Below are 20,435 nucleotides of genomic sequence, written 5' to 3'. Positions count from 1 at the left end.
TTAACTGTGTGCCGCTTAGTGCTAATTATTGTGGGAATGTTCTAAAATAATCCTATTTCACTATAACCAATATACAACCGTAGCCTAAAATTATCATGTATAGCACATAAATCTATTAAATATGTAATATAATTAAAGGCTAAGCAACACAACCAACAGCAAATACTTGTCTTTGGTCTAATTTGATGGTTTCAAGGGGGTTTTCGTCACTTGTAACCAATTAATACAACTGAAGACAAGCCTGGAAGAACAGCTAAACCATGACAAAACAGCTTCAGCCTGCAAAATGATGAACAGAATCACGCACCACAGAGTTTACATGATATTCCAAGGTATTTGGAAGAAATAACAAGAACCGCTTGGGTTTCTTGTATCACCTGTGCATTTATTGACCAACTGCAGTAAAAAACACTTTTTTTACTGATATGTAAAGTGCCAGATTTTAGGAAGTACAATCCAGAAGTATATCCAAATTCATGCCCGAAGGCACAACAGATTCTGTCAACATTATATGAAAATATTTTACTGTGTCCAACAGGTTTTTCCAGATGGAAAACCTCTGTTCAGAATGTGTTGAGTCAGAAATTGAAATGCAGCACAGTGAAAAAGAACATCACAACAAAGAGACTGATGTTGTCACGTTATTCAATGACAATAAAACAAATTCTCTTGAGTAAAACCACCCATCTTCATGTTTTTAATCTAGTAACCAGGTGCAAAAGGAGGTGGATTCAAGTACTCCAATGGTAATTGTCTATCTGCGAAGTTGGGAACCCCATCAGATGCCCGACGGCCTTCAACTGTGGAATTGTCAGGTAACTCCTGATATTCATTTTCCTCTAGCTGTTTAGGGTTCACGTTACTGCTCTCCAAAGCATTTTCCTGAGACGCATCTTGAGTGATCTCCTCATACATGTGCTCCTTGGAGCGGTTCTTTTGAAGCTTTTTCTTAATTTGTGCCAGGCCCATGACCACCGGTTTCAATGGTTGTTGGTTTTTTTGTTGGGTACGGCCTTCGACAGGTGTGTGGATTTGATGTCTGTCAGAGCTTACCGGCATCAACCCTTGCAATCTGTCAGCCTCTGTGGTGGCTTGCGGGCGATTTGGCAAGCATGCTCTGGGTGGTAACTGTGGTGGTGTGTCGTCAGTTGGTGGTTTGGACGTAAATATTGTTCTAAGCTTTGTAATGGGCTTTGTTGGCTGATCCTGAAATACAAAAACACATTATTACATTTTTAACAACCTGTTTCTTAATTCACAATATTATAGATCACAAAAAATTTCCTTTTAAACGGATAGTTCACACAGAATTTATCCAAGATGTAGATGAGTTTGTTTTGAATAGATTTGGGGAAATCTAGCATTACATCACTTGCTCACCAATGGATCCTCTGCAGTGAATGGGTGCCGTCAGAATGAGAGTTTCTACAAACATGCAGCTTTTCACTTCACAAGATATTAACCGATGGACTGGAGTCATGTGGATTACTTGTGGATTATTGTGATGTTTTTATCAGCTGTTTGGACTCTCATTCTGACGGCACCCATTCACTGCAAAGGATCCATTGGTGAGCAAGTGATGAAATGCTAACTTTCTCTAAATCTTTTATGAGGAAGAAACAAACTCATTTAAATCTCGAAAGGGCCTGAGGGTGAGTACATTTTTAGCAAATTTTCATTTTGGGGTGAGCTATTCTACAAGAAAATTATATAATTTGTAAATTTATAAATAAAATTATATAATCTGTTGATGTTGTATTACCGTGCTCTGTAGACTCAAAGACCTCATTTCCGTCTCCAAGCTGGGATACAGTCTCGCGGAAGGACTTGTAGGTAGCGTAAATGATTCATTTTGGAGTGGCGAAGTCGGGTTGTGTTCAGGGATATCTGAATGAGCTGTATGTGTTGGAGTTGAAGAATTTATCCATTCAACCTGTCCAGGGTTTGCATATTTCTTTTGAGGAAACAACAACTCAGCGTAGTAATTTTTACCACCCTGCACACAAATGAGACCACGAAAAAATGCTCAAGGCCAGATACTGTATATCAGAGCCGGATATTCAAAGATTATGAATAATGTTGATGGTGAAAATAAACATTGACTCTTTCCTCTATCATGCTGTCTATGGGGGAAACAACATATTTATACTATTTAACAATGCAAACGTGTTCAAAACTTTTTGTGACATCAAAATCGTCGCAACTGTTATAAGACACTGTGACTATATTTTCAGATTTATATAATATATATTTTTATACTGTATTATTACAGAATTTTATATATATGTGTGTGTCGTAACAGCTTAAGGCTGTCAAGAAGGAACATGATAGCCAGTTTGGTAGTGGTCCATGACTATCTACCAGCTCGACTGATTGACGTCTGTATGGTTCATCTTAATGGATAACCAAAACCAACCCATTTGTGGTATACCTAGCAACAACAAGCTAGCATGCAAATGTAACTCTATACCTGTTCGCAGGCCACAGTAAGGAAGTCATTGAAGGGAAGAATGGGATTTCTGCAATGAAAGGCAACCAAGTCATGGAGGGAAGAGAAGCGTGTCTTTTCTCCCACTATAATATACTGGTTATCTGGCAAGACGTCAATCATGAAGTGTCTGCAGCGATCTTCAGCTCTAGAAGAAAGATTTATATTGATTTGTGGACTCATCCATGTACAGTACTTGTAAATAAAAGTTCCTTACAGTGAAGTTTATCGACTGACAACAATGGCCACATTGACACAGACTTACCGATAAGATAATGTATAACCCACTCTGCTCTCGCTAACACGAATGAGGAAGTAACCAGGAGGTTTGCACATCAGCATGTCCTCCGCAGCCCTACAATACAGAAATATTTTATCTGACAGGTATCAGTAACCTGATTTTCCGCTCTATGCCGTCATTGTGTTCATGATAAGACATAGTCTGAGCATTCAAGCACATGTTACAGAGTCTGTTTTGTTATAATACAGTATTCGATCCATTACTTCCTGGATATTATTCCATGGAACCATTCTGGAACAATTCCATTCTTCAAAATGCAGCTGCGCTGGAATTCAGTGAACCAGTCGAATGCTGTACTACTGCTGTCATGCAGTAAAGGCACAGCCATGACATCCAGTTTGTCCTAAAGGCACAAATAATTTGATGGAAAAATGCATACTTTTAATAAAATGAATGTGGGCCAATGACATTAATTTTGCGTCCGGAACTATTAAAGTGTTTAAAAATACATTAAAATACAATTCATTTAGACAATGACTTAAATTCTGTCATCTTTTACTCACTCTCAAGTAGTTCCAAACCTGTATGAATGTCTTTGTTCTGCTGAACACACAGGTAGATATTCTGAAACAGAGCAGTTCTGGGGCACTATTGACTTCCACAGTATTTTTTATTTTTTTTCCTACTATGGAAGTCAATGGTGCTCCAAAACAGCCTGGTTACAAACTTTCTTCAAAATATCTTCCTTTGTGTTCGGCAGAACAAAAAAAATCATACAGGTTTGGAACTACTTGAGGGTGAGTAAATGATGACAGAATTTTCATTTTTGGGTGAACTATCCCTTTAAATACACCACTTCTATGACGAACATGTTTTCAACATCTAAATTAATATAATTTTCATTGTTTTTCAAAAATCTAGGTGAGCTGTCCAGAGATTAGAATAAACAATAAATTGTCAACAAATATAAATAAATAACTATATACATACATCCATAAGGATTAGGAGTTAAGAACTTAAATTAGCTATATCATCACATATGAAGTAAAAAATATTTAAAACTGGTCAGATTGATCAGCAGTTTTATGACTCACAAAATCTTGATTATGACTTAGCTTGTTTAATGTGGATTTAACAAAAAAGGAAGTTTCATTTCGTTTAGCGCGCTTATTTGCATATATTAAAACATTACAGACTGAATTCTAAGTAATACATAGTTGCCGTAAAGGTGTTTTTAAAAGACTATCGCTATTATAAACAATAATACATAGAGAAAATGTCATGTTTTCATAAGGCATAACTCACCTGCCACCTGAGACACAAGGAGCCGACGTGACCTCACCTGTTAAAAGTGCTGTTTTGGGTGTGGTTTAAACAAAATGTCAACGACACATTTCAGATTATGAACTATAAGTATTTATAGCTTTGTAATCATCAGTCGATCTCTGGTGAAAACATATAATCACTTTACAGCCGAGTTCAGGTGATTTGTGCGCGAGGCATACTATATATATTGACATAATGAATATTAATTAAGTCCTGTTCACTTTCCTGGATCGTCCAGTCACACAGCATCATTACTATTCAAGACCTGCGCGACATAACGTATTAATATTAATTAGTCTAGTCTGGCTCTCAGCAAATCAGGCAGGTCGCTCGAAGAACGTCACATAACGTAATTAATAATTTATGAGCAAAGCCTTCGCTGTTGTTGGATTCGTCTATTCACGCAATGAACAGGTCTGGACCAGATTATCATTTTTTGTGCTTCGTTTTGTGTCAGATAGGCTACTCATTTACTCTAAGTACCAAATGTTTTTCACAGAAATAAAAATAGGCAGAATTGAGTCAACTTTATAGTCATAAGGAAGTAGGCTATGTAACAATATGAAGTTTAGCATGTTGTTCATGTAAGTGGACTGTTCTTGACAATAATCAAACACAACGAGACTTTTTATAAAAATGTATTACACAGAAAGTGGAAAAGAAACGTTTGAGGCATTTTGAAATACTCCTTTGACAAGAGAGAGAAAAAGCAACAACGCATTCACAGAAATGAATAGGGAAGATCTCATATTGGTCTTTGTTTGGCCCCTATTTCGTAACATTTCTCAGGTACTTTGATATATACTGTGGTGCATGTCAAAAATAGCATGGCATTATGAATGGAGTAATGTCCTGCAGTGCATCATGTGGCCAGTAGCAGTAGGCTACATATGAAACACTGAAATTAAAGCACCATCATTATTGTCTTAATTGGACCGGAATACATTAATAGCGCAACTTCGAGTTAATTTCTGCTCAGTACATTAACATATTCAACTTCCATGTGGTATAACATGTTTTAAACTGCTTATAAGGTTGTTTTAGTGGGGAAAATATAGCACCTCAGGTTGCTTGGCTATTTTTTTTTAAAGTAACGATATCGAGCAAACTTGGATAAAAGCGCAAAAGAAATACCTCAGATTAAAAAATTAAATTATTAGCCTATTCTGTGAGAAAATAGGGCTCTATAGCTTGCGAGTTGGAATGAAGGAGAGTATTTGTGGAATGTTGTAAAAGATGGACGTCGTTCTTTCTCATCGTCTCTTATAAGCTGTTCAGCTCCTGAAGTGTCTGATCCAGCACTTGATGCATTCCAAGGTTTTCTTCTTTTGCAGAAGATAATTTTTCTAAAAGCAAAAGTGAAAATAATTAGTCATACTGCTATAATGTGTACACACGTTAAAATAGGCTTACAGTCATAGATTAGTGCACTTCATCCACAACCACACAATAGTAAAAACACCACATGTTTGCTTGCATTAATGGTCAGTGTCAGTAATTGTATTAAATTACAATGAAGTGTACATCTAAAGAAGAACTTTTCTAATGTGAAGATTAGTCAAATATAAAACATTTGTACACATTATTACATGAATGCAGGTATAAGTGGGAAATCAGTCAGAATTGAAATGTAACCTCACCTTTGTGGTTATGAGAGGAGCAGGAAAATAATACATCCAATGTTTGTAATATAGTTAATGTTTTTAATAAATATAGACCCCATAATAAAATACATTAACTCCATTAGAAGGTCTGGGTTATTTAATTACTGAGTCTTTTTTGTGTAAAGGTCCCATATTTCTCAAAGGTTCTCATACTTTTTGAGAAATGAATTTCCATGGCCAAATCATTTCTACAACCTTTCCAGTCATTAGTGATTAATGGGTAATAATTTAAATCTCACAAATCGGAAATCACTACGTCTTACAAACAAGTACAATATTTCACATAGGCCTAAAATTTTCCTCATATGTGACCCTGGAGCACAAAACCAGTCTTAAGTCGCTGGGGTATATTTGTAGCAATAGCCAAAAATACATTGTATGGGTCAAAATTATTGATTTTTCTTTTATGCCAAGAATCATTAGGATATTAAGTAAAGATCATGTTCCATGAAGATATTTTGTAAATTTCTTGCCGTAAATATATCAAAACTTGTTTTTTTATTAGTAGTATGCATTGCTAAGAACTTAATTTGGACAACTTTAAAGGCCATTTTCTCTGTATTTTGATTGTTTTGCACCCTCAGATTCCAGATTTTCAAATAGTTGTATCTCAGCCAAATATTGTCCTATCCTAACAAACCATATATTTCAGATGATGTAGAAATCTCAATTTTGAACAATTGACACTTAAGACTGATTTTGTGGTCCAGGGTCACATATTTCCAGGTTTTTCATCACCATAGGGACCCCTCCCAATCTTCATAACAAATCATTAACAATGAAAACAGAAGATTGAGAGTCTGAAATGAAACGACAGGAGTGTTTTATTGAGACTTGCGAAGACACATTGAAGAAAATGAAGCAAACATGAAGAAAGTGTCTAGAAATCGGAGATAGCTGGAGGTGCAGCAGAGCGGGACAGAGATGGATCTACAGGGAGGTCATGTCATTGAGAGCATGGTCCAGCTCCTCAGAGATGGCTTTATACTTCAGCTTCTGAGCATAGAGTTCATCTGAAGATCGGCAGGAAAAGCAGGAAAGCAAAGGATGAGAAGCAGCAATGGACAGAAACCAAATGAAAAAGAGAGAGTCAAGAAGTTAATGGATGTATGAAAACTAAACATGCTATGAAAGATCATGGTATACCAGGACTAAGGTAAGAAAATCATGTGCAAACCAACAATGACTGTAAAATTTCTATCTGGCCCAGAGAAGATATGCTCCCTAGTTACTTTACTAGTCATATACTTTTATTAATAAGCAAATGCAAAGTTTGGTCTGATAAAGAGTTGACTTGCGCTGTAGGAAACAGACATACTTCAGTTGTCTTGGGACAGAAGCAATACCAGGCTTGTTTAAACCAATTCCATATACTGAGCCTAATATATCATCTTCCAGTGAAAAGTTCAAGCAGTTGAAACATAAGCCTGCTGGAACTGCTCAGAATTGCTCTAAAACAATATGGTGTTGTGTGTTTCAAAAGATTTTATGGCTGTTATATGGACGGGGAGCATGACCCGCCTGTGACCTGTAAAACCCCATCCATGCGAGACTTTTCGACGTGTGCTGCTTCACCACTGGTCATTTCTGAAGGTGAAAAGTTCATTTAGCCACTTCCGTACCTTCACTGAAGTTTTCATAAGAACAGTTTAGTGTGTAGTGTTGTTTTTCAAGTCAAACTATAGTCAAAAGTGACCCTTTTGAAAAAATTGTTAGCTACATCATATATTAGATAAGTATTTTTAATCGATTTATTAATATACTTTTATTAATGTTCTATCCATCTGAACAAAGCAATTTGTTAAAATAAACCACCCAAAACAAATCTAGTTTTTATACCAGTTAATTCTGACTGAATGAAACCATTTGCAAAAACAAACCTCCCTATTCCAAACCAATCGAATCTAGTTTCTGAACCAGTTCATTCCTTCAGAATGAAGTGATTCACTAAAATGAACCACCCAAATAAATCAAATCTAGTTTTTGAACCAGTTCATTTTTTTCTGAATGAAGCGACTAAAACGGACAGACCACCCAGACCAATCAAATCTGGTTTACTTCTAAACAAAGTTTTTCATTTGTACAACTGCCCAAACCAATCAAACTAAAATGAATCATCTTTCCCTAGGTTTTTGTTGTGCTAATCTCGATTTACCGGAGAAAATATCTCATTCCTGGAAAAGTAACGATGCTTTGAAAACAGCTACTGTAAATCTTTATGAACAAGTTCACTGAAAATAACCATTTGAAAAAAGTTCTTCATAACAACAAATCATCCAATCGGACCAATGCACTGGAATGAGTCAACATGTTGTCATGCTACACAGCTAAGTCATTGCTAATTACGGGAAAAGCTACAGTACAGTGTTTTGAAAACAGTTACTTGCACTTCTAGAACATGTAGTTAAGCAAGCAGAATCTCTATTTTCATTTACTTACTTTCTTCCCAATATTGCAAAAGATTTTAAGTTGAACTTTTGGCTCCATGGTAAACTTGTTTAAAAAGAACTCAGTTAACACAAAGATTACTATCTTCGTACCTTCCAGGTCATCGATGGATTTTTCCAGTTTGGCCACTGTCCTCTCTGCAAACTCTGCACGGGTCTCGGCCTGCAAAACACAATACAGAAGTTGAAAAAAGACATTCGGGATGAGAAAGGGCAGCTTATCTTTGACCCTTGTCTCATTTATTGCCTTCTTTACCTCCTTCAGCTTGTCACTAAGAACTTTAATTTCCTCTTCATACTTGTCTTCTTTTTCTGAGTACTGAAACATGCAAACAAAGACAGATATAGCAAATCTGAATAAACTTTGTATCGCTCTCAGAGCTATTGTGTTGTGAGAACTTTAACCGTAAATTGCTGTCTTTTAGTTTCAAAGCGATTATGATTATTATAGAGGTCTGAAATTGTGACTTTGTGAACATTAACAGATAAAAGAGAGATGTTGACTTACTTTCTCTGCCTGAGCCTCTAGGGATTTAAGGTTGTTGGTAACGTTTTTCAATTCCTCCTCTAAATCACTAGCTTTGCTGAAGTGTTTGAGAAGAAAACAATGTTTTAACTGGTCAAGCAACAAACATTCACATCTTAAAGTGTGAGAACAAAAGTGTGAGAATGGGTAAATGATACCATTCAGCGACTTCAGCTCTCTCCTCAGCTCGCTCCAGCTCCCCCTCGAGAATCACCAGTTTACGGGCCACCTGTAGCAGAGATGACGTTCAGATGAAGAACTTCAAGCTTCAGACATCTGGAAGCGTTGTTCCTTCAGGCGCTTGTAACTCACCTCTTCGTATTTGCGGTCGGCCTCCTCGGCGATGTGTTTGGCCTCCTTCAGCTGCATCTCCTGGATCTCCATCTTCTCCTCGTCCTTCATGGCACGGTTCTCTATTACCTTCATGCCTCTGGAGATGAAACAAGCAGTTAGTGACTAGATTATCAATTGGAGATGTTATTGATGAGCTCTTCAGTTAATATGCTGCAGATCAACAAATTAGCTGAGTGTTATTTCATAATCAACAGCGTTCCAAGGTCATGACATCTGGAAATGGGAACTGACCAATGAATTTCCATGAGCTTACCAGTTGTTTGTGATTGCTACGTAAGATTTTTTTTTACATCGATTCAGATAAACTTGCTAATGAATAATTCAAACAATTTGTGAACCGGTTTGAACAATAGCCTACATGGAACATTGTGATTTCTAAAAATTCATGGAAAATTTAATTTTACACTCTTAAAAATAAAAGTGCTTCACGATGCCATAGTAGAACCTTTTTGTCTAAATGGATCCATAAAGAATCTTTAACATCTGAAGAACCTTTCTGTTTCACAAAAGGTTCTTTGTGGCAAAAGATGGTTCTTCAGATTGCAAAAAAGGTAAGAAAGAGATGGTTTTTTTAGAGAACCTTTGACTGAATGGTTCTTTGTGGAACCAAAAATGGTTCTTCTATGGCACTGCTGTGAAGAACCTTTTAAGCACCTTTATTTTTAAGAGTGTAGCTCAGTTCTGAAATATTTAGTATTCAAATTTTTAGTTCTTAATATTTATTTATGTTAAATGAACATTTAAAATAAATATTTTTTAAATATATAAACAATAATAGGTAGGTAAAACCCTCTTAGGTCTTCACTCGAGAGAACCATAACCTCTCAAACAGGGTTAAAAGTAACTATCTTTACTCTTAAAATTATATTTTAATTCTGTCACATTGTGCTAATGTCTAATATATTTGCTTGTGGATTGTTTTCCAATGAGACAAAGATGTACTGGTCCACCAGAGCCATGTAGTTTGTACCCGAAGCAATTCATTCCTTCTGCTGTTATTTAAAAATGAAAGGTTTCCATTGACCTCTCGCTCTCGTCTGCTGCTTTCTCCGCCTCCTCCAGTTTCTGCAGTGCAGTTGCCAGCCTCTCCTGAGCCCGATCCAGTTCCTCCTCCACCAGCTGAATCCTGCGGTTCAGACCCGCCACATCACCCTCAGCCTGACGACAAAAAAAGGTCAAAGGTTAATTATATACAATTATATACCAATATACATGTGGCTTGTAATAATGTTATAATATTTTTCATGTCTGCGGGGACTCGCAAGATGACGGCATGTCATTTTAGTCAGTTTTTTTGCACAAAGAGCTGCGAAAACATTTTTACACCCTTTATGATCACCACCACCCATTGTGATTTAAACAAAGATTGGCCTCAGAATGAACATTGGTGCCTCTGTGACATTTCTCAGCTTTAAAGAGACCTTGCAGCCAAACCGCCCAGTTATTGGACTGATAATTGCAACTATAATTATGACAAATATCCCCATGGCTCTCTCACACACAATCAACTGAGCGAGCAAGCAATGCTCTCAGAACAGTAGGAAAATCTCGCAGCCAGGAAACTGCATCTGGGTTTAAACTTTAAGAGGAAAAGTCAAGAGGAGTAAATCGTCCATTTTCTGATAGTATCTTTGTTTTAAGTCAGAGCTGCTGCTACGGACGCCTGCTGCTTTCTTTAAGGTCCAATGGACTATTTGGAGCATGAAAGGTAGTAAACGGATCAAGGCTGACATACCACACTACCTTTAAGCTTTTTTATAGCTAGTTTTCTGCTGGATAGCATAAAACGATCTTTAATAAAACACAAAAATGCATGTAATATATCACAGAATAGGGCCAAACCTCACCATTGCGAATGTTTTCTCTTAATTTCAAATTCTTTTCTTGTAAAAACTTTTTCTTTCAATTTTGACTTCTATTTCACTGTAGAACTTTAAATCTCAATGTGACTTAACATCTCAAAATATGACTGTATAACTTGTTCGAATCTGTGGTCAATGTGACTTTATGGCTACAAATATAACTTTTTTCTTATAATAGCAACTTTTTTCTCATAATTGTGACTTAATTGTATATATCACAATACAACTTTATATCTCACATTGTGACAATAACTTTCAAACCAATTATCAATGTGACTAAAAATTTTGTCGGAATTGCAAGATATAAAGTTGTATTTCAAGGTATAAAATATTTTGTGTAATTGCGACTTTTCTTCATAATTGTGACTTTATTTCACAATAAAACTTTATATCTCCCAATTATGAGAAATAAGTTATAATTGCAAGGTATGTTTTGTTTCAAGATATAACATTTCTGGTAATTGCGACTTTTTTTCTCACAACTGTAACTTTATCTCAAAATACAATTTTATATTTTTCAATGTGTGAGCTTGTATCTTGCAATTTATCTCAAAATTGATCATATTTCACAAAATGCCAGTTAAATATGCTATTCAATATCGACATCATTAAAGATGGGATCAAATGAACATTTATTCACCCATATTTCACCAACACATCAATGGAGTAGGAAGTTGACCCCCATTCAAATAAAAGGAAGAGGGGGGGGGATGCACAGGAAATGGACACACTCCACATCCTCTCCCCTCCCAAAATGCTCATTCAGTTCAGGGTCAGGATACTCCCTCATGAGCCATGCCCTTTCCTTAGTCACAGCGTTCCCTGGCTGCTTTAGATGCAAGCCATATATGGTAAAACAAGCTCTGGAGAATGCTAGTGGTGAAGTGCCAAAAAAGATTTAAAGGCTAAAGAAGAGCAAAAAAAACACAGCCATATTTTATCGAAAAGCATCTGGACGCAGCCTTGAACGTTTTATCATGTACCAAATGAACCCAAACATATGAGACAGTGACATTCCCAGATCTATGGATTCCCAGGCCCATTTAAACCACAGTGTCCTCAGATCTGGTTAGAGACCCTGTGACGTCCGTATCCAATTAAACATTTAGGGTTGAAATGTGGGGGAATCACCTGGGACTGCTGTCGACTTCCTGAGGCACAGTACTATTGTATGTGACATTGAGCAAACACTGAGACGAACCCTATCAGTGTAATGACCTTTCTATGTGCTGATATTATGAAAATAAGGCCTATCGGATGAAAAAGAACAGTTAAGTAAGGAAGTGAAGGAAATGAAGGCTCGTTTTCAAGTTCATATTCTAGAGACCTTATCGGTAAAAGAGCCAAAGAAAGAATTGCAGATGCAAAATGATTGGTGATTTCTCACCAAACGCAAAGAAAAGCAGAAGATTGTTGGAATATTGTAAAGTAAGTGTGTGACTAAACTTTGAAAAGATATGCAAAAGAGGTCTTGATATCATTTTTAACACCATGGGAACCTGTCAATGCAAATTTGAGGAGCCTAATGTTTTTTTGCAGGCTTCACCATGTTTCTAGTCATGTTCTTGACTTTTAACCCCTCTGTGAATTGTGACCTACACAAATTAAGACCATCATTGAGAGGTCATTGGTCACGTCATGACCAAGTCCAGTAGCATTCTGTCACTCTGAGGGTGGGAAAACTCCCACATATGAAAGCAAAGCCAGCTAAATTTGTATTACAAGCATGAGACAGAAGGAAGTTGATGTAGAAAAAGGATGGGACCAAAAACCTCCCTAACATTTCTTAAGATCTCCATTAACAGTAAAAGGCAACAGGTCCTTGACAAAAGACACACTATTGGTCTACAAACACTTGAAGAACTGGACTTTTCTAAAGCAGTGCCAGCTTCCTGCATATCTGCATGGTCATCTGAATATGAAGAGGGTCCACAGGAAACTCCAGTGTGGAGCAAGAGACAACATCCTGACTCAGTTCCTCTGGGAGCTCTGGATGGGCCATCCTTTGGGTCTTTCTTGAGTAGAGCAAAATCTAATTCTTGAAAGATCTAACAATTCTTCATTGTCTAAACCCAAGCAGAAGAACATTCACATTCCCCACAGTTCCATTCCATTCAAATGAGAACAGACAGACTGTAGGGTTCTGGCCATGTTTCCTTATAGCAGCTTGAACATTAAGTGCTCCACAAGAGATGAGTCAGAAAATTTCATAAAATGAAGCTTCTAAATCCACCAAGGACTGTGGGGAAGAGGGCTTCCTTGACAAGCATGTTCATATCAAGGAAGAAACTTCCTAGCATACAACATTTAGTCATATTCTTCATCTACAATTAAGTGGTTTTATTCAAAAATATTATTTATTAGGTCTAAATGTATTTAGAATTTTGATTACATCAACAGATTCGGTAGAAATCGCTCCTTTAACTGCAATAAATACCATTTTTCTTTGCTTTTCTTTCCTGTTGGATAGATGGATTAATGAGTGCTCCCTCAGACCAAAAAAAGTCAGATAGGGAAGAAATATCTAATCTATAGATAGATAGATAGATAGATAGATAGATAGATAGATAGATAGATAGATAGATAGATAGATAGATAGATAGATAGATAGATATATAGATAGATAGATAGATAGTAATCTTTAAGAATTATGAAAGTACTAAACAGATAGGCCTAAATAGACAAAAACGTAGCAATTGCCAGTTAAAACAAATAAATTGTTAATTTCGTAAATTAAAATGGTTTGTAAGACTAAAATAACAGTAAAATGGTGCAATAAATTTGTATGAGACAACACTGAGGCCTAACAACTGCCCAAAAGCAGATTTGGGGGTCGTACTGTCCCTTTGGACCAACGCCTTTCATTCCATAACCTCACGTCTGCATCCAGGTCTCACTGTTCACCTAAACATACAATTATAGTCTTCAGAGGAGCTTTTTATAGACGCCTGTGTTACAGAGGGAGTGCGTAGAAGAGTCCGGAGACTGTAGAGACGATATGTGAGAGGAAATAAATAAGATTTGTCTCACTTTCTCGCGGAGCTCGCGCTCATTGTCCAGCTCGCGCTGCAGAACCAAAGCTCGATCTTCTGCGTCGTCCGCCTGCTGCTGCAAAGTCTGGATCTTTCTCTTCACTGCGTCCAGAGAAGTCACACCTGTCATTTTAGATACTTTATTATATTATATGTGCTACTAAATATCGAAACAAACCGCGACTTTGGTCAGGAAAAAATAAAACGATGTGCAAAAACAATGGAAAACTTTTCAAAAGGCTATAAAAATAAATACGTCAAAATGTAACACCTAAAAATATATATAATTCCGAATACAGGGATGTTAAAAAATAAATAAATAACGGAATGCTAATGTACTTGGATGGCCAGTGCAAAAAAAAAAAAAAAAAAGGAAAAGGAAAAGAAAAAGGAGTGAAAACGACGCGAAATGTGCAATCCCAAATTCTTCCCAGTCCGGATCTTCGCAGGAGGTTATTTCTGTCTCAGGGAGTCACTGGAATGTGAGAGAATGTAAGGAAAGTTTCCATGTAACTGTGAAAAAGTGAGGTCCCGATGACGTCAGGGTGGGCGGGGCGTCCATGGAGTCACAATTCAGTCTCATTTTATGATAATCACGTTTTTGTATAAAGTGTGACAACTCTGATCCATAGAAAGAAGTACTCTTTTGGTTTATTTACTCGTCTTTTTTCCTTTTTTTGTAAATGTTTTACTTGCTTTATACTACACTATAAAAGTATTTTTAACGTGATGTAACATGCAAATACATTCATTTACCACAAGAAGACGTTTCAAGAAGCGTCACATTAAAAAAACATGTTGTATTTTAATGAAGTTACATTATAACATCTTATGAACCCAATCTGTCCATTAAAATGACTTTAGCTGATGTATTCAGGTTGATTCAATCATATTAAATCATATTTTTGAATAAGACTATACGGTTTTAGACTTTCACATACCTGACAAAATAGTATTCAGTGTATACATTTATTTTCAAGCAAAAACATATGTTTTTAATCATATCAATGTTTTGTTACCATCTATATAATTTGTTAATAATTTGATTTTCGTTTCAATCATTAAAATAAATATTCAAAGTATTAAAAAGGCAAAATGCACTTCTCACTGCAGGTTGTGACTTTGCCACCACTTACTAATTCAACACAGCAATTAAATGCAAGATTTCAATTACATCCCCCACAATAAACCCTCCAGTTTTGACCTTAAACACCATTTCACGTGTGACACACTTTCCTCAGAAGTGTGCTTTTGTTCTAAAGACGAGCCAGCGTTGATTTCATTAGTCATAGGAGTGTGGCCCTCTGTGTTTGCTTTCCCTGCATTCTTGGGATTCCTGGGGCTGCTACATAGCAACCAAAGTCCCAGTCTCCCCTGCTGTTCACTGACTTATCAGTAACAGGCCTCAAAAATCCCTCTCTCATTGAGAGTATTTTGCTTCTGTGGCGTTGCGAATGCAGATGTATAATTAGTTTACAGTTTCCTCTAATGCATGACATGTGGTAGGCTTGTCTGGAGCACATTTTCAGGGCAACGCTCCAAGGAACTCAAAATGTGCTTGTATCCCCGGTTTTAGGCCTCTCAGTCTGCCTAAAGAAAACTAGAACGTTCTACAGGAAATGAATCTTAGTCAATAATACATTTGTCCTCTTATTGAATAAAGTTTGATGTTACGGTTGTCTTGTAAAAGTGTTTTGTGGTCAACGACAACATCTCTCTTTAAATGGATTTACCCCCATGTTGGAATCATTAAGCATTCACAAACAACCGATTTGCCCCTCCTCAGCTTCCTTCTCAAACTATGCAGTCATTTCCTTTGAGGTCACATTGTGAGGAGTAACCCGAGCTTATCAGAGCAGAGGACAGGATGGGCCACTTCAGACCCATGCAGGTGTGATTACGGCAATTTTCTCACTCGTCCCAAGGCCAAACACGTTTCTACAGGTGAAACACTTTGTGATTCATTTCAGCTTAAAGGAATAGTTCAGCCAAAAATGAAAATTTGCTGAAAATTAACTCACCCTCATACAAATTTTGCATTTCATCACTTGTTCATCAATGGATCCTCTGCAGTGAATGGGTGCCGTCAGAATGAGAGTCCAAACAGCTGATAAAAACTACACAGTAATCCATAAGCAATCCACACCATTCCAGTCCATTTATTAATGTCTTGTGAAGTTAAGAAACAAATCCATCATTAATGGTTTTAAATTTCAATCCATTGGTTAAAGCAAAAATATGAATTCTCTAATAATTGCTTTTTCTCCAGTGAAAAAAAGTTGTCTTTTCTGAATCAGGAGAGAAATATGCACAGATCAAGCACTGTTTACAATTAGAAACAGTCTTTCAACGTTTCTAAAAAAATATGTTGGTGCTCTTTGATGTCAAAGGACAACAAGGGATGGACTTTTTCACTGGAGAAAGCATTATTATGGATTATGGACTCAATGTTTGGCTAGAAGCAATGGTTTAAAGTTTAAACACCTGGATTTGTTTCTTACAAACACACATCTTTTCACTTCAAAAGATGTTAACTGATAGATTGTAGTCATGTGGATTACTTATGGATTACTGTGATGTTTGCACTCTCATTCTGACGGCACCCATTTACTGCAAAGGATCCACTGGTGAACAAGTGATGAAATGCTAAATTTCTGCAAGTCTGTTCCGATGAACTAACAAACTCATCTACAACTTGGACAGAATGAGGGTGAGTATATTTTCAGCAAATATTCATTTTTGTGAACCGTTCCTTTAAAAGTACTTAATTTGTTTGTTTAAACCTGAAGATGATCTTTTCAGTGAGTGATGTGTCAGTTTCAAGGCATTATAGAAGTAAACGTGAGGGGAAAGGTGTTTTAAAAGATTCATGTCTTGTGTTGACATGGTTTATGGAGGTAAAGCTTTTTATTGCCCTATAAATCCTCATTTGAAACACTTGGAAATGGTGCCATGACCCTGAAATGGACCAGCTGGGGTGACAGGAAGTGAAAGCATCATAACAAAGCCTGAATGATTCAAGTTGTTTATCATAGTGGAATCATGTCTGATTCTGTTTTATTGAACCCTAGTCTAAATAATGCGTCACTTACATCAGCAGCTTTTATCTCAGACAGTTCCAGTTTCTCTTGAGCGTCTTTCAGGGCCTCTAAGTACTTGTCCAGCTCATCTTCAGTCTGTTTGAGCTTCTTCTGCAGGCCAACCAGCTCATCCTCCAGCTGTATGAGGAAGAGTGAGTAAACGTATCAGAGCGCTGCACACATGACATAACTCAAGGAAATTTATCCCAAAAAAATCTGTCTGGAATGCGTATAGTAATATTAAGAGTATTATCAACAATTTTCACCTCTAATATCAACCAATATTAAATAACTGTAATAAGACAAATATGAATAATGATGAATATTAAACATTTAAGGTGCATAATATTATTTTTTTAATATATTTAAATATACATAATATATGCCCAATGATTAAAAAATAAGATTGTATTTCTGTAGTCTAGTGGTTTAGACATATCCGATAAATAAATAAATGGTTATGCATTTTATGACTTATAATATTTAATACTATATGGCTTATGTACAAGGGGAAGTCGTGGCCTAATGGTTAGAGAGTTGGACTCGTGATCCAAAGGTTGCGGGTTCGAGTCTCCGGCCGGCAGGAATTGTAGGTGGGGGGAGTGAATGTCCAGCGCTCTCTCCACCCTCAATACCACGACTGAGGTGCCCTTGAGCAAGGCACCGAACCCCCAACTGCTCCCCGGGCGCCGCAGCATAAATGGCTGCCCACTGCTCCGGGGGTGTGTTCACGGTGTGTGTGTGTTCACTGCTGTGTGTGTGTTCACTGCTGTGTGTGTGCACGTTGGATGCGTTAAATGCAGAGCACGAATTCCGAGTATGGGTCACCATACTTGGCTGAATGTCACTTCACTACACTTATGATAATTGTAATATTCATTAGAGATAAATTCTTTTTACTTTTGGAGTCTAATGACTATTTATGTTGGAGTAAAACAATAATAGAATTTTAATAATAAATATAATTATATTGTTGTTGTTTAAATTTAAAAGACCAAAATATACATTGCATGATTGACATATATAACGTTATTTATCATGTTGTTTTTATTGGTGTCAAAGAGTACAACAATTTAATAATAATAATAATAATAAACAATTAAACAATAATAGTACATTTTATTGTAATTATAATTATTTTATTATTGTTATTGTTGTTTTTGTTGTTATAATTTTGAAAATAACTTGAAAATAAATGTTACAATTTAGATATAAGGTTTTGGTAACCCATATTAAGTCATACAGGCCTGCTCTCTGTAATGGACCGATAACTATAATTAATTTTAGTAAGAGGTAAACTCTCATATGACAGTAAATGAGATAAACACTCACAAACACTTCGCTATCTGTGGCTATCAGTTTGGCTGGGTTCTTGTGTTTAAGAGTGTATCTGTTAATCTACTAGGATTCCAGACAGCCTGACCTCTCTTGTCCATTTATAACCTGAGGTGTTATGAAAGGTGGAAGATGGAGTAACTTACTACCAATATTCACTTACTGAGGTATTTGTCTGTTTCCAAAGAACTGCAAAATTTCTACAGTGACTTTCTAGAGTTAATAGTTTTATTAAATATACACTGTTATATCAATAACCTAATTCACAATCATTTGCAAATATTTTGTTATTCAGTGTGTTAATTTAGTATTTATTAATGTATTATTATTATTCTTTTTTTATTCAACTAAAGTTAGCCTATACAGCTTTTAACACTGAAAAAAAATACATTAACCAAGATTAATAAATGCCTTAAAAGAATTGTTCATTGTTAGATGCAGATTTTTTAGGATTCCTATGTAATTGTACAAAATAAGTAGCCACTGTTGTGAAAGACCTAGAATTGCAGCTCAAATGCATACTTGGTTTTCAATCCAAGTTTCAATCCTTGATTACAATCATACAGTCCAGCCTTGACAGACGCTATTGCCAGCACTTTTGTTGGGAGTCTAAGCATTCTTATATTTTTCACCTCACTCTCACTCACTTTCATCTCTACCTGAATTTCTAAATTCTTACCTGCTTGCATTTGTCCTCGGCAGCTTTCTGTTCTGTCTCGGCCTTCTCTGCCCGGTCAATGGCGTTCTCCTTGTCCAGTTTGAGCATCTGCATCTTCTTCTTAATGGCCTCCATGGTTGCAGGTTGATCTAGTGTCTGGGTCAAATATGAAATTCAGGGGAGCAACGAACGAAGTGCAGTTCTTGGTCCTTCAGCCGAAAGTGTGGTCAGACTAATGGATGCGAGGAGATTTAGGAGAGGAGAAGAATGTAGCTGATGCTGCCTGCAACCAAGAGCTGCCAGCAATGCTGGATTGCTTTACATAACCCAACCAAAGTTTAAAACACCCCCCTCTCCCCCACCGGTCTCCCTATCTAACCACTTGTGAGAAGGAATGGCCTGGACCAAACACAGTCAGAAGAACTTCTCCTTATTTGGAGTGGTGCATATTATTTTTAAAAAAGGACCAAGGGATGGAGAGGTGAGCAGATAGGACCTGAGTCCAGATTTAACCATGTAATTGAGCTTAAGTGTGGAAGAACTTTTGTATCATGTTCTTGTCACACTCTTAAAAATAAATGTTCTTTATTGGAATTGAAGGTTCCGTGAAGAACCTTTAACTTTATACCCATAGAAAAAACTAATCCAAGGCGCTTCTTCCGGTTCCAAAATGCTTAAAAGCTTTTATTCAAGCATGACTCACTCTCACAACCTTTAACTTTCATGCAATCTTTCCATCCTGGTTCTTAATTGTAGAAAAGGGTTCTTTGGATTATAAAAAATGTTCTTCACACTAAGAAAAAGAATGGATCTCTTAAGATCTGTTCACTGAAAGGTTCTTTGGGGAACCAAAAATGTTTATTCTGTAGAATTGCTGCGAAAACCTTTTATTTTTAAAAGTGTACAGGACAATCATCTAAAAATTAGTCTAAAGAACTCAAATTCAAATACCAATAGTATTACTGCAAAAATGGATGGTTATGTACTTTTTTAAAAACCCCTAACCCTTAGAAGTCATGATGATACCTCAAATTGTGGAAGGCGCTATTATTTTTCTTATGCAGCTCTCTGAAATACTCTATTCCAATTGGTCAATCACAGCACTGAGCGCTCAGTTATTTTTACCATTGTTCATGACATTGATTCAAACTGCTCAGCCGGAACTAAAACCGCCATTTATTCTTGTTTTATACGAATGCAATTGCCGCAGTTACCAAAATAATCGCAGAGCATGGTGTTCGTCGTGTTGCTGATTTTTTTGTGCATGGTAATGGACTTTTTTTACTTATCGCAAACTTTAAGCAAAAATTATAAAGTAGCCATACAATAAGCCATATAATAAGCTTACCATTTGTACTTTTAATCTGCTGGCCAATAAAATGGCCAAAAATCCTGTAGGCATACATTAAAGACTATTTAATG

At 36.5% G+C, this 20,435-nt stretch overlaps 2 protein-coding genes across 8 annotated transcripts; both read right to left on the bottom strand.

The window, feature by feature from the left end:
- Window positions 1–317: 317 nt before the first annotated feature.
- On the bottom strand, window positions 318–4,315 carry LOC306875523 (hematopoietic SH2 domain-containing protein homolog). Of its 3 annotated transcripts, none has more exons than XM_079426156.1 (6): window positions 4,072–4,315; window positions 2,993–3,132; window positions 2,754–2,843; window positions 2,471–2,636; window positions 1,763–1,996; window positions 318–1,206 (listed from the first exon to the last, which is right to left on the bottom strand). In XM_079426156.1, exons 2-6 carry the CDS (start codon window positions 3,115–3,117, stop codon window positions 703–705), a joined length of 1,119 nt encoding a protein of 372 aa, XP_079282282.1. In that variant the 5' UTR covers window positions 3,118–3,132; window positions 4,072–4,315; the 3' UTR covers window positions 318–702. The 3 variants fall into 3 exon arrangements, with proteins under 3 accessions (XP_079282282.1, XP_079282281.1, XP_079282283.1); XM_079426155.1 differs by having other exon boundaries at window positions 4,035–4,210; XM_079426157.1 differs by lacking the exon at window positions 2,993–3,132 and having other exon boundaries at window positions 4,035–4,244.
- Window positions 4,316–4,677: 362 nt separating this feature from the next.
- Window positions 4,678–19,405, bottom strand: tpm4a (tropomyosin 4a). 5 transcript variants are annotated; one of them, XR_013784752.1, is made up of 10 exons: window positions 19,035–19,405; window positions 17,033–17,158; window positions 10,071–10,204; window positions 9,005–9,122; window positions 8,851–8,921; window positions 8,675–8,750; window positions 8,423–8,485; window positions 8,260–8,329; window positions 6,467–6,732; window positions 5,741–6,032 (listed from the first exon to the last, which is right to left on the bottom strand). XR_013784752.1 is itself a non-coding variant. In XM_079426158.1 (9 exons), exons 1-9 carry the CDS (start codon window positions 19,146–19,148, stop codon window positions 6,650–6,652), a joined length of 855 nt encoding a protein of 284 aa, XP_079282284.1. In that variant the 5' UTR covers window positions 19,149–19,405; the 3' UTR covers window positions 4,678–6,649. The 5 variants fall into 5 exon arrangements, 4 of the variants coding, with proteins under 4 accessions (XP_079282284.1, XP_079282285.1, XP_079282287.1 ...); XM_079426158.1 differs by having other exon boundaries at window positions 4,678–6,732; XM_079426159.1 differs by lacking the exons at window positions 5,741–6,032; window positions 6,467–6,732 and adding an exon at window positions 4,678–5,401 and having other exon boundaries at window positions 19,035–19,369.
- Between the last annotated feature and the right edge of the window lie 1,030 nt (window positions 19,406–20,435).

Source organism: Barbus barbus (assembly GCF_936440315.1).
Source record: "Barbus barbus genome assembly, chromosome: 9".
Classification (NCBI taxonomy): domain Eukaryota; kingdom Metazoa; phylum Chordata; class Actinopteri; order Cypriniformes; family Cyprinidae; genus Barbus; species Barbus barbus.
This window is presented reverse-complemented; position numbering and strand designations above follow the sequence as displayed.

What these genes read in the sequence shown, in the direction of transcription:
- LOC306875523 (XM_079426156.1), bottom strand. Translation starts at nt 3,117, where the DNA reads ATGGCTGTGCCTTTACTGCATGACAGCAGTAGTACAGCATTCGACTGG. An exon ending in TTACTGTGGCCTGCGAACAG is followed by an intron (nt 1,997 to 2,470) that starts GTATAGAGTTAC and finishes ATTTGTGTGCAG; the next exon opens with GGTGGTAAAAATTACTACGC. An exon ending in CTTTGAGTCTACAGAGCACG is followed by an intron (nt 1,207 to 1,762) that starts GTAATACAACAT and finishes TTTGTATTTCAG; the next exon opens with GATCAGCCAACAAAGCCCAT.
- tpm4a (XM_079426158.1), bottom strand. Translation starts at nt 19,148, where the DNA reads ATGGAGGCCATTAAGAAGAAGATGCAGATGCTCAAACTGGACAAGGAG. An exon ending in CCGAGGACAAATGCAAGCAG is followed by an intron (nt 17,159 to 19,034) that starts GTAAGAATTTAG and finishes TTCCTCATACAG; the next exon opens with CTGGAGGATGAGCTGGTTGG. An exon ending in ATCCATCGATGACCTGGAAG is followed by an intron (nt 6,733 to 8,259) that starts GTACGAAGATAG and finishes GCCGATCTTCAG; the next exon opens with ATGAACTCTATGCTCAGAAG.